This window comes from Desmodus rotundus, chromosome 10, assembly GCF_022682495.2.
Source record: "Desmodus rotundus isolate HL8 chromosome 10, HLdesRot8A.1, whole genome shotgun sequence".
Lineage (NCBI taxonomy): Eukaryota > Metazoa > Chordata > Mammalia > Chiroptera > Phyllostomidae > Desmodus > Desmodus rotundus.
The window spans coordinates 55,872,828-55,885,138 of NC_071396.1; the positions used below are offsets into that span (position 1 = coordinate 55,872,828).

The 12,311-nt window shown below is 44.4% G+C and overlaps 1 protein-coding gene across 3 annotated transcripts in view; it reads left to right on the plus strand.

Annotated features, from left to right (window-relative positions):
* The first annotated feature begins 1,202 nt into the window (after nt 1–1,202).
* Nucleotides 1,203–12,311, plus strand: part of SH3RF2 (SH3 domain containing ring finger 2) — a 119,341-nt gene continuing 108,232 nt past the window's right edge. Inside the window, exons 1-2 of one of the 3 annotated variants that reach the window (XM_071219507.1) lie at nt 1,203–1,410; nt 2,406–2,889. In XM_071219507.1, coding sequence (XP_071075608.1) covers nt 2,512–2,889 — 378 coding nt within the window. In that variant the 5' untranslated portion in view covers nt 1,203–1,410; nt 2,406–2,511. The remainder of the gene's footprint in view (nt 1,411–2,405; nt 2,890–12,311) is intronic. The other 2 variants (XM_024575130.4, XM_053912553.2) reach the window with 2 other exon arrangements.

The following is a 12,311-nucleotide window of genomic DNA, read 5'->3' on the forward strand; positions in this document are numbered from 1 at the left end:
AGGCATGTTTCCTTTTTCAGAGCTGATGCAGAAGAACTTTGAAACATGTAAACCACCACAAACTTTTCTCAGGCCTCTTGTTCCCCTCTGAAGACTTGCCCAAGCAGGTGTATCTGAGTGCTTTCCGTGTAATAAAGATACGCCACCCATATGTTGAGAGGAAAAATACAGTTTAAAACAAACAACACCCAGTTTCTAGTCCCAGTTCTGCCCTTAACTCACTGGGCAACTAGAAGGAATCTCTTGATCTCTCTGGGCACAAGTGCCTCCTCTATAAAAGTTGATTGGTCAATTTGGGTCATATCTTTTGACTTCCTGCCATATCAGAGGAGGTTTAGCTCCCTTCAAATAGCTCCCCTCCCCTTAAAGCAATATCACCACATGACATGGCAGTTAAGAGCACGGACCACCTGCCTCCCACTTGCTGTGACTCCTGGGATGAGTTATGTAATCTCTGTGTGTCTCTGTTTCCTCCTTTGTAAAATGAGGGTAAAGAAGAGAGTAGTTTATCATCAGGTTGTTAAAAGGATGAAATGAGTTAATAGAGGTGAAGTAGTTAGAACAGTGCTTGGCACAGATAAGGGCCAGTAATAAATATTGTTATTATTTACTTTATTAAATAATCTTTGTGACTTTCCATAAAATAATTATGGACAAATCAAGAAATAGAAGTATAAGCATTATATGGGGCTATGAAAAGTCTCCAGACAGGACGTAAGAGGCAGGGGAAGAACTGCGACATTGCTTTTTCTTTTATTTTTAAAGCCCTTTTGTGATTTTTCAAGGATGTGCATGTATTACCATGACACTTATTTTTTAGCTTAAAAAGATTGAACAAAAAGGTCACTAAAGTCCCTCTCAAATCTCTAAATTCAAGGACTGACTATGATTTTTAAGGAGCAGTACTTCATAGGTGGCCAGCTTGTCTTTGGTATCACAGCTACATGAATACGGTTGACCTTTTCAAGAAATTCGTATAAAGGTTTAAAATAAACAGTCACCTTCACATGTTTATAGCTGAATGTGTTTCAACCTGTTGGATAGGAGAGAAATTGAGAAAGGTGAAAATATAAATTGTAAATACTGGCCTGCTGGGCTGACTTATATTTTGCCCTTTATAATCTTTTCCGAGAAATCAACTCAGTTACATAAAGGAAACATGAGTCGTGGAGGCTGAACCCAAAGAAAACCTCCTTCAAAATGCTGCTGGCCTCCCAGCGGTGAAAGGGTTAACAGGGCTGGGTAAGACGATCCCTTGAAATGAGTAAGACTCACTTGGAGTTGTTAAAGTTTTCAAAGCAGCCCCGCAGCGGCAGCGACAGTGAGGCTCTTCGAAGGAAGGAAGCAAGCTCGTGGGAGCCTGGCCGAGCAGAGCAGAGGGTTGTGCTGAGCCAGGATTACAAGCTCAAGGTTAGTGGCTCACCCCATGCCTCCCCACACCTCCCCAGTGCTGACACCTTGGCAGAGTTGTGTCAGAAAAGCGAGGTGACATCTCTCATCCTGGTGTGCCAGGAGTGTTTTGCTTCCTAGTGGGGCCACCCACCCTCCTGCTGAACCTCCCCAGCTGCTGCTTTCACCCAAGCCTGGGCACTTGTAGGGGACAGTTGACCTATTCTCAGGAGACTTTTCTAAACTGGAGATTTCTTGTCAGATATCCAAAAGAAAACTTTCTGGAACAGGACCCCCCTGCCCTCCCCCCCACATCTGTCTACTGCCTTCATCTTGGTATTTGCACAATCTAGAATTCCTATCTGCTTCAGCTGAAACTGAAAACAATTGTCAAAGTAACTAAACAGGCTGCTTGACTTTGTCTTGTGGGAGGAAGATTGTCTCTAAGGCTATTGTCTCTGTCTTTGCAAACGGGTTTCTACTGGAAGCTTTTCTTGTACCTTGCTAGAACAAAATGAAGGGCGGAGGTGCATGGTGAAGGAAATATTTCCACACCTGCAGGAGATTCAGACAAACTTATCCAGGTAAACGTATGCTGCTGTGCTGCAGATGATAAACCTGAGGAGGGAGGGATAGAGATCAGCATTCTGAGGGCAATTTGATTTAAGAATTGAGACTGGCCATCTGGAGGGGTAAAGGACCCCCTTGGTGCCCTGGCTGGGAGGTGGAGGGGATATGCCACTTCAACAGGTTCGTTTGGCCTCCCTGCTCTTGCCTTGCTCAGAGAGAGGCAATGAATAATAAGTCGTCGCTGTGCTGACTGCTCCGTCGGATCCTCCCGCAGGCAGGAGTCAGGACTTCTACCTGCTAGCACTGAATCAGAATGAGTCATCTGAAACTCGGGTGCTGGCACAAAGTCCTTGTGAACTGCTTTATGAGACACTGCCTCCCCGTAGGTGGATATCGCTCAGAGCAGTCACATTTTGTCCCCCTCTCTTCCTTTCTCCTTCAAACAGGCAGGACTTTTGACACTCTCAAGAGAACGGCTCTGCCCCCGCGGCTCAGCCGACCCTACTATGCAGACTCTGACCCTCTGGGTCAGGACTGGGGTTTTAAAATAAGATGGATGACCTGACGTTACTTGATCTTCTGGAGTGCCCTGTGTGCTTTGAAAAGCTCGACGTCACAGCCAAGGTCCTCCCTTGCCAGCACACCTTCTGCAAACCATGTCTCCAGAGGATTTTCAAGGCCCGCAAGGAGCTGAGGTGCCCCGAGTGCAGGACCCCGGTGTTTTGCAGCATTGAGGCGCTGCCGGCCAACCTGCTGCTCCTGCGCCTCCTGGATGGCGCTCGCTCAGGGCAGAGCTCCGGGAGAGGGGGCTCCTTCCGCAGGCCCGGCCTGCTGACCTTGCAGGACGGCAGGAAAAGCAGGACTAACCCCAGAGCTCTGCGGTCCAGCCCTTTCCGTCTTGTGCCTAATATCAGAATCCACATGGATGGGGTAAGAAAGATCTCATTTGTTCATCTCATGTCCACTTGGCGGTGGGATTTGTGTATGCCAGCAGTTCGGGTTTATCTCTTTCAGTTACAGTTGCAAAGAGGTGCTGCCAGGGTTCCCTGGAGACAGATTTCTGTGATGGAATCCTGAGCCTATCTAATCCTTCCTGGGATTATTAGAATTGTTAAAGCATCCCTGTTTCTTGTGCAAAAGGTAGTCGAATAAGGAAGCCTGGTTGGTTATATTTTTGGTCTTTCACTTCTGTTGTTCTGAGGCCATCCCAGTACATAGAAAATGCGTGAAGGAAGGGAACAAGAGAGAAAACAAATTCAACTGCTTGTTGCTTTGAGGGTCTCTGAGAAATTCCAAACGTCCAGTTTTGTTTGAATTTTACCCGAATCCATCTTCCCACCCCCTCCTCTACCCTGTTCATAAAGGGCTATTATGACAATGTTCATTCACAATCCATTCTGTGCTATCAAGATACTTGACCCCCAGAGGTCAAGCAGGAGGGTAGCGTATATGTGGGTGGACTGATAGGAAAGGCTGGGCTGCAAAGTACAGCACATGTGTCTTACATTGCAAAGTGAATAAAACACCCAAAATGCACCTCAGCGGCTATAATAACAAAATGAACGGACCCGGTAGAGCCATAGAGGACACTACCCAGCAGTGCTTTCAGTGTTCGGACTGTGCGGACTGCTCTGCCCAGATGTGCAAGCGCACCCTGAGGATTGTCTGACCTGGCCATGAGCCTTGTTGGAAGAAACTGTGTAAGGCCACATCTCTCAATAAGGTTGTGGTCCTTGCAAGTCCAGCGGGATTATTTGCACTGTCACCCCAGGAGTCAGTGTGCCAAAGTGGACATGGCAAGCTGTGGCCTGAGCCATTGGCATACTTAGAAAGTCAAACTTCATTCTGTGAAGTCTCACCTAACATGGGCTCTAATACTGGCAGCAGCGTCCTGGGACTCCCTGCCAGGAAGAGTAATAGTGGGTGGGAGGGTCTATCGGATTCCTTCCGAACGGAGGAGAATAGGCTTGTGATAGGTGTTCATTCAGAACAATTTTCTAAAATATTTCTTGCAACAGCTCACCCCTCCTTTGGTTCTCTGCACCTTCAAGCTGCCCATGCAGTAGGAGAGCGTGGAAACATTAAAAAACGAGGGCAGGAAGAAGTGGGCATTGGTGTGATTTCTTCACTGCAGACTTTACTGCCATTGTGCTGGTGTGTGTGAAACACATTCCAGGAAAGTGCTTGGAGCCCTTCTTTAAGTCTTCCTGTTAGGTCTAGCCAACAGTCAGAATCCACAGGCTTGGAAAAGGCAGGTGGGGGTAGAGAAACAAACTCCTCTCAGACGCGCCCTGTTTATAAAGAATCTTATAGAGAATGGGCTCTATGTCCCGCCAGAAAATCTCCCTTTGAATTCCTAAGACCCAGCAACCTCTCCCCACCCCCACTCTGCAGAGTCTGACTTGCCTCTTGGTAGAGTATCATTCCTCACTGAGTAAGGGTTGCCAGACTGGGAGGAGGCAAGTCCCTTACCACTTTTGAATGTTTTTGTTCACATTTTCATCTTTTTCTATATGGCTAAGAGAAGGTAGCTACAATGGATCCATAGCAACCAAGTCTTTGAACCCTGGAGGATTCCAGGCCCCTCTTGGCAGAGGAAGGTACAGGGATGTGTGAGCGACTGCTGTTAAGATACTGCATGTCCCTGGCACTCTTTCACAGGGACTTGTAACATCAGACCAAGGTGCCAGGGGTGGCCCATCCCCCGAGTCTCACTGGACCGTGTCCTGCCCATGAGGCTGGAACACCGAACCAAGCCCCTGAGGGCTCCTGCTTTTGTAAAGATGTAAGAAAGCAGAGCTGGTGGCCACTCCTGTCCATCCCCATTTCCTTCATTTGCTGAGCCTCCCTTTCTTGAAGTGCCTCATCTCATCCTTTAGCCTCTCTCAACAGGAACAAGAACGGACTCATTCCTGGATGTATGTAAACATGACTGACATTCTGCAACCTGTTCTACTCCCAAAATATAGCTATCTTTACTGTAAGTGCAAAAGCATTTGTACACCCTTTAGCACAGAAATTGAGGGTTATCCCAGTTGCCACACTCTGTTCTGAGAGTCAGCAGAGAGGACTTGCATCCTGAGTCAAATCCTCACCCAGGAAACCTGCCCTCTTGGCCTCAGTTTACCCAATCTAGTCAACAGTGAATAATAGTCACTACCCACCTGCCTGGAGACTGTGAAAAATATCTCTGCAATGGGCTTGTATCATCTTAGAAAACATTTGCCATGTAATGCATATGCATTACATGAAATGCAAAGCATCATCATTATCATTAATTTAAACTTGCTGTATGACTTTGGGCAAACTACTTAAGTTTGCTGGGTCTCAATTTAAATTTCTGTAAAATGGGAAAATGGAAAAACAGAGAGCCCCCACGAGGCTTAACTAATTAGTGTTTGCAAGGCACTCTGCCCAATCCTTAGATGAAAAGCATTTGGAAGATCTTTATCATTGTAAACATTATTACTGACTGTTTATTGTGCCCTGCTGTGCATGAGGCATTCTACAAAATGCAGAAGGAGTGATAGCCCTTGCTGGAGAATATAATATGTATTGTCATTGAACTTGAGTCTATGATGAGCCCAGGCAAGGATAATACTAAGTACAAAGTCCTCCTCTAAGGGGACATTAAATAACCTGTTGTCGCAGGGTACCATTTTGTAAAACACCTCCCTTAGAGGACTTGATGTGAACCTAGCAGCCTGAAAGAGTTCATTTAACTTCCTGTCCATGAGCTGTTTAAGTCAAAAGTCTGTCTTGCTCTCAGAGGCTCCTCTAATGAACAAGCTTATCGAGATCTTTTTTTGGCTCAAAGAGGCCTGGTGTTCCTTGTGCCAACCAGCATGCTAGGGTGGAACCAGTAGTCACACTTCACAATGCCAGCCCAACACAGAAAAAATAGCCCATTGTGCCTACCCGCCTAAAACTCTCCCAAGCCTATTGTGTAAAAAGAAAACTTGAGAAATGGCTGTAGGTTTCTACAGCATGCAATTATTTCAAACCAGCAACAAGATCAACAAACTCCTGGGGGACCCCTGACTGTAAATCCCACCAGTTCTTACTCCCTCCCAGACTGCCAGCAAGCCAAAGGACCTTTGCAAGCTTTTGAGAAAATAATGGTCTCCTGAGTAGCTGGGTCTCTTTCCTCCTCACTGTTACCCTTTAATAGTATTTCTGAATTAAGATGGGTGGCAAAGCAACACAGTTAAGTATTTGAGAACCTTGGTTCAAAAAACATCAGTATTCAAATGTTGCTGCTGCTCCTCAGTGGTTGTATAATTTGAGTGAGTTGCTTAAACCTTGGGGCCTCCAATTCTCCATCTGTAAATTGGAGGTCATAGTAATACCTGCTTCAGAAGGTTGTTGTGAGAAATAAGTGAGATGATTCACATCAATTAGCTCTTAGCATAATGACTGGCTCAGATTAAGTACTCAATAAATGTTACCTGTTATTGTTACTGAAGTGACTCAACACTTTCCACTCTGAATTACATGCCCTCTTTCGCCCCCTTAATTGTTAATTAGGTGTCTTCCAAAGATGGTCCTTGGTACCCTAATTTCTGGCTTATTTTGTCCCCAAATGATCCATGGCCATGATTCAGATGCATGATTCTTCCTGGCAGTTGATTCTGGGGGGAAACTTGCTAGCCAACTTCACTTCCCCAAATAGCAAGCTCAAAGGAACAGCATACGTAGGGCAAGAACCTGGTCCCCTTCCTAGCATCCCCCACTCTTCATTAACTTCTATCATTCCTTCCCTTTGTTTCACTCTGTCCCCAACACAATCGTTGCCACCCTGGGTCTTGCAGGGCTGGACTTTCTCCCTTCTTTGCCAACCACACACATTCCTGTCTCACTTGCCCTATCTCAGCAAGAACACACCTGCCACCTCCAGCACACAGACCAGGTGGCTGTGTCCCAGAAACTTTTTCAGCTGGTGTTGCAAGCAACCAAGTGGGGAAAATGAGGTCAGAGAGCACTTGGGGGAATTGAGGCTGGGCAGAAACCAGAAGGCATCCATCCCCACTTCTGAGTCTCAGCTGTTGCATCCTGTGACAGAGCTGTGACACCAGTGGTGGTTTTTGCTAAATTTGCAAGGGGACTGAAACCATCCAAAGCACCTGAAACAGCAGGCACGTACCACCTGGGTCAAGCGAGGACCACATGAGGCAGGTGGAGGAAAACCTAAAGGCAGGCACTGGGGTGGAGAAACCAGGAGGTACAGATGGTTCTCCAGCTTCACACACATTTGCAAATCTTTTTAAAAACCACATGGCCCCAAATTGGCCCTACCCAATGTCTCGTGACATACCTCCTTCCAAGTTACAATTGCCTCCCTTGTATTCCCTACTATGGTGTTTAAGGATTGTGGGCAAACAGAGCTGGGTTTGTGCTGGGATTCAATTATTTGTTAGCTGTGAAGCCATAGGCAAGTCACTTAAGCTCCCTGACCTTCAGTTTCCATGTTTGTATAATGGAGATAACAATGGCATACATATATTATAAGGCTATAATAAGGTTAAATGAGACAATGTCTGTAAAAAGCTTAGTACAAGTGCCTGCTACATAATGGATGCTAATAAGTGTCAGCAACAGCAAATAACAAAGCAATAACAATAGAGGAGAAAATCTGCTGGCACTGGGTCTGGAGTTCATTGCACCCACGTATAAACATGCAGAGACTTCCATTACAAAATTAGGGAAAGGGAATAGCAAAAGTAAAGGCAATTCTCAAAAAGACCAAAGTACAGTGATGGAAAATAGTGGTTTTCTGTGGTTGCCAGGAGTTATGGGTTGGGAAAGGATGTAATATAAAGGGATAGCATAAGGGAAATTTATAGGGTGATGGAACTATTCTGTACCTTAATTGTGGTGGCAGTTAAGCGAATCTATATATGTGTTAAAATTCATAGAAATATATACCAGAGGGGAAAAGTCAATTTTGATGTATGATAGATAATGACTAAACTATTTTGTAAAAGGAAGCTCTTGTACATTTTGCATCGTCTCTGCCCGAGTTTCACCTAGCCAACTGATGTCCTTTTGTCTCTGTGGGTGTTGGGTCAATGAACTTTCTGGAAGGACTTGGCCATCATTGAAATGATTGGGGTAATTCCTGCACATGGGCTCCTCTCTGTTTTAGCAAGCCATTCTGTTACCTGCTTCAGCATTCTCATCAGTCACAGGTGTCTGGCCAAAGAGTGGACAAACACAAAAGGTTATACCTTGTGGGATGGCCCAATCATATGGGTAGGGCAGGCGGTTCTCCTTACTCAGCCTCAATTATCCACCACGTGCACTGGGGGCATGTCACCTAAGGAATTAGGCAATGCATATTTTTGTGTTGTTTTCATTTCCTCTTATAAAAGGTTGCCTGCCGCATGTCCCTTCATACTCTAAAGAGATTATAGAATAAGAGAAAGTGCTTGTTTAGTTAGCCCTTGACTGGAGAAAAGCATTCTCATCTTCCCTTTCCAGATGCCATTACCTAGCTTTGGGCTCAGCTGGGATCAGCTCAAATACAGCTCTCTTCAATGTCTGTATCTTCTCCCTTTCTCACTTTTAACTCATGCTTATATATTAGACCAGTCTTTCACAAAGTGTACACGGTAGGCAATTAATGAATATCTCATAGCGCTTCAGGGTCGAGCAAACCTGAGATTAAAACAGAGCTAAACTTTTTTTTTTTTTCCTGCAGGACTTTTCAGAACTTTTAGCACAAATTGTGAATGTCTGGGTGACATAGTATAATAAGGGAAGTTTCCCAAATTTCCATGACAGTGATGCCCCATACCCCCTTTTATTAGCATGTTTAGTGATATTAATTTTCCATGGAACAAATTTTGAGAAATGCTGTCTCGTACTAATGCAGAGATCGCTGAGTCCCCAAAGAGAACCCCTGTCGTAGTTATAAACTATTGACTCATTCCAAGAAGAGTTTTAGGTGAGTTCTTGCCATTAGAAGATATTTTTGGAAAACTATTTGAAACTCCTATCACCACCTTCTGCAATATTTATTTAGCTCCTATCAGTAGTGTCCAGCTATGGCCCTGTGGGAATCTACACAGCAAGGTCAAGATTCTCACCTTGCCAGTGCTACTGTCTAGTGGTGAAAACAGTCAGTCCATGTACATCTTTGTATGTATACATACATGTATGTACACACACATGCACAAAATATATATGTCCCTGAGTTAAAAATATAATCCATTGTAAGATGTATTATTTAGTTATAGCTCTTAAGGGGAAAAAAACACTGCCATGTTAGAATTCACTGTAAGATATATCCAAGTTTAGAAGCATTGACATGAAAAAAGGAGTGTCTTACTAAGGAGTACATATTGTCTGATTCCATTTATATAAAATTCCAGAAATGACAAAACTCTATAGTTTTGGAGGGGATAATGCAAATGTTTTATGTGATGGTACATAGGTTTGTTTAAATTCATCAAACTATACTTAAAAAGAGTGCATTTTTGGATGTAAATTACAACTAAATAAAGTTCATTAATACGAAGAAGTCTTAGACTAAAGAAATGATGGTTTATAAACATGTCAGGCAGTAAGGTAGTTCAGTTTGAGGGAATGAAGCTTAGCCAATAAAAAGAAGCTTCCTAAAGAAATAGATGTTTTAATGGCCAGGAAGGACATGGCCAAAGGGTGAGAAAGCAGGGTCTATTCTGGATACACAGGTACTCGGAAAGGCAAGATAGGATACCTCTAATAGAATGAAAGGTGGAAGAAAGGGAGAAGAACAGATGGAGAAGAGACTGGGTGACTGGATACTTGCTTCAAAACCACCCACAGGAAGGCCCATTTCAGTTACTCTCCAGTAAAGTCTCTCCACATGTAAGCCAACATGTAAGTTGACATGTAAGCCAACCTGGTTACATGTCATCACATGACTGGTGAACTGTATCTCCCTGATGGATTCAATGCAGCCAAACAAGGTATCTCTGCTCCAAGCAGATGGCTGAGCTCACTGGGTAATTGAGGAGCGGTCTCTGCTTCACTGGCAGGCAGTCATTGTTTTCTGTTGAAATGGTCAGTTTCCTGATAACCCTAGCACACAGGAACACCAGCCAGCCATTCCAAAGTAAGTGGTAAAACACAGGCAAGGAAAGACAAGTCCATTCTGCATGAGCAGCTTCGTGCCACCAGGGTCTGGGTCAGCCCCCAAGGTCACACCACTCCAGATCCCCAGCCCAGAAGTCAGGGCACTCAGTGGGCTGCTCCTAAGTAGTTACTCTGTGCTAGGTTCTGTCTTGAAAGCTCACACCATTGAAAGCTTATACCAGGGATGCTTTCAGGCTCAGAGTCCAAGACTCAAATAGTAGCTGAGTTCATTCACCTCAGCGCTCTCTCATTCCTCCAATCTTTTTCTCAAGCACATGGGGAGCAAGACAACTTGTGTTATCTCTTAATACTAAGCTCAGAGCACCCAGCCTACATCTTGGCTCATATTTGGAACCTCAAATATGTTTGGAATGGGTCAATACATAAATGGTGCACTTCATGGAACCACAGAGTGACTCTGTGTGATATAGAAATGATTTCTTCCTGGGTCAGGCCATTACAGAGCTAGGGGAGGAAAGAGCTGCACATTATACAAGGCATAAAGTCATTTGGTGACTGAAATGTTCTAGATGTGGATTACTCTATTAAATACATTTTACTTTTGTGACAAATAGTACTCTCCTGGAGACACAGGGGGCTAGGTGCAAGACCACTTAAATCATGAGTTGCTAACCCTCTGAAGGTAAGAAATGCCACTCTGTATGTGGCTAAACTCCTTCATCACACACCACAGACTTCACATGCTCCTTTCATCTTGAGGAAATACTTTATACTGAGTTACCTGACATTTAATCACAGGGATACCAGTGACAAAAAGGGAGAGTCTCTAGAAGATTTTGCTGCTGAATTAGGAGGTAAATTGACCTGGCCTCCTATGTGAAGGGAAGATAGGAGCATTTCAGATAGGAGTGTGGTCCTGGACCTCTCATGCTGGCAAACCTACATCACATATATACAAAATATCCATAACAGTTGCCACTTTAGTCATTTCTATGTGTACAGTTCAGTGGCATTAAGTATATTTACACTGTTGTGCAATCATCACCACTATCCATCTCCAGAACTTTTTCATCATCCCTTACTGGCTCTCTGCACCCATTAAATAATAGCCCCCCCCCCATTGACCCCTGGTACAAAACTTCTTTCTGAATAACAAGAAGAGTGTGCTGGCATCACATTTAAAATATGTATTCCAATTTTCTGCTGCTTCTGACCTTAGACTTCCAATGACATAAGTAAACAAGGCAATGCTGTGATTCAGAATAAAAGCTGCCCATTCATGTGTCCTGGCTGTGTGCTTTTGGAAGTTATGTCAAAACTGTGGACATCATTGCTATAAAATGGAAATAGTAATGTCACCTGATAGGGCACTGGGAGGATTTAATGAGGTGATGCCTGCAAAGTGCTTAACACAGGGCCCAGACAAAGCAAGCTCCTTGTAAAGGTTCACTGGCTACTTGCACTCACCCAGGTGGGTTCACCTTTTATAGTCATCACACGCTGACTGCCGCTGGGTGGCTGTTTCACTGTGCTGTGAACACAGGGCCAACAGTGATCACGGCATCGCGGGGGGAAAAACCAAGGTAACTCTTGTGAAGTTCCCAGCACAGGGCATGACATTATAAACTCACTAACAATAAATGTGGGGCATTGCTATTTTAAATTTGGCATCTCATTCATTCATCAGACATGTGCCAGATACATTTTATGGGTAAGGCCCTTTGCTGGGTTCCAATGAAGAACAGAAGCAAGTAATATATGGTCCTTGCCCTCAAAACACTCATGGTCTTTGGGGAGACAGCCATGGAAACTAGCAATTATGATGCACTTAATAAATCTTCAACAAAGGACTTACTATGTGTCGAGCACTGGGTGAAGTACTTTTAGCTGCAGAATCTCACTTAACTCCTTCCATAGCCCACTGAGATGGATGCTACTTTCTCTACTTTACACAGAAGAGGTTTGTGCTCAATAATGTGCATATAAGAAAAGAAAATGGTTACAGATCAAAATTTAACATTCCTGTATTCATGTTTGGGGGAGTTATTGAGGTTATACTTATTTAAAATGCAGATAATCTGAGTCCTCATCACCTGGGCATTCACAGAAACCCACAACTCTGGAGGACTGCAGACTCAGAGTGCACTGAGAGGCACTTACACTGGGTGGTGGGTGTGTCCTGGCATGCTGGTCCCAAGGCTGCTAGTTTTGGAAAATGTGCCTGTCAGCTGCCATTCCCACGCACAACACAGAAAGCTGAGAGAAGAGGCAAG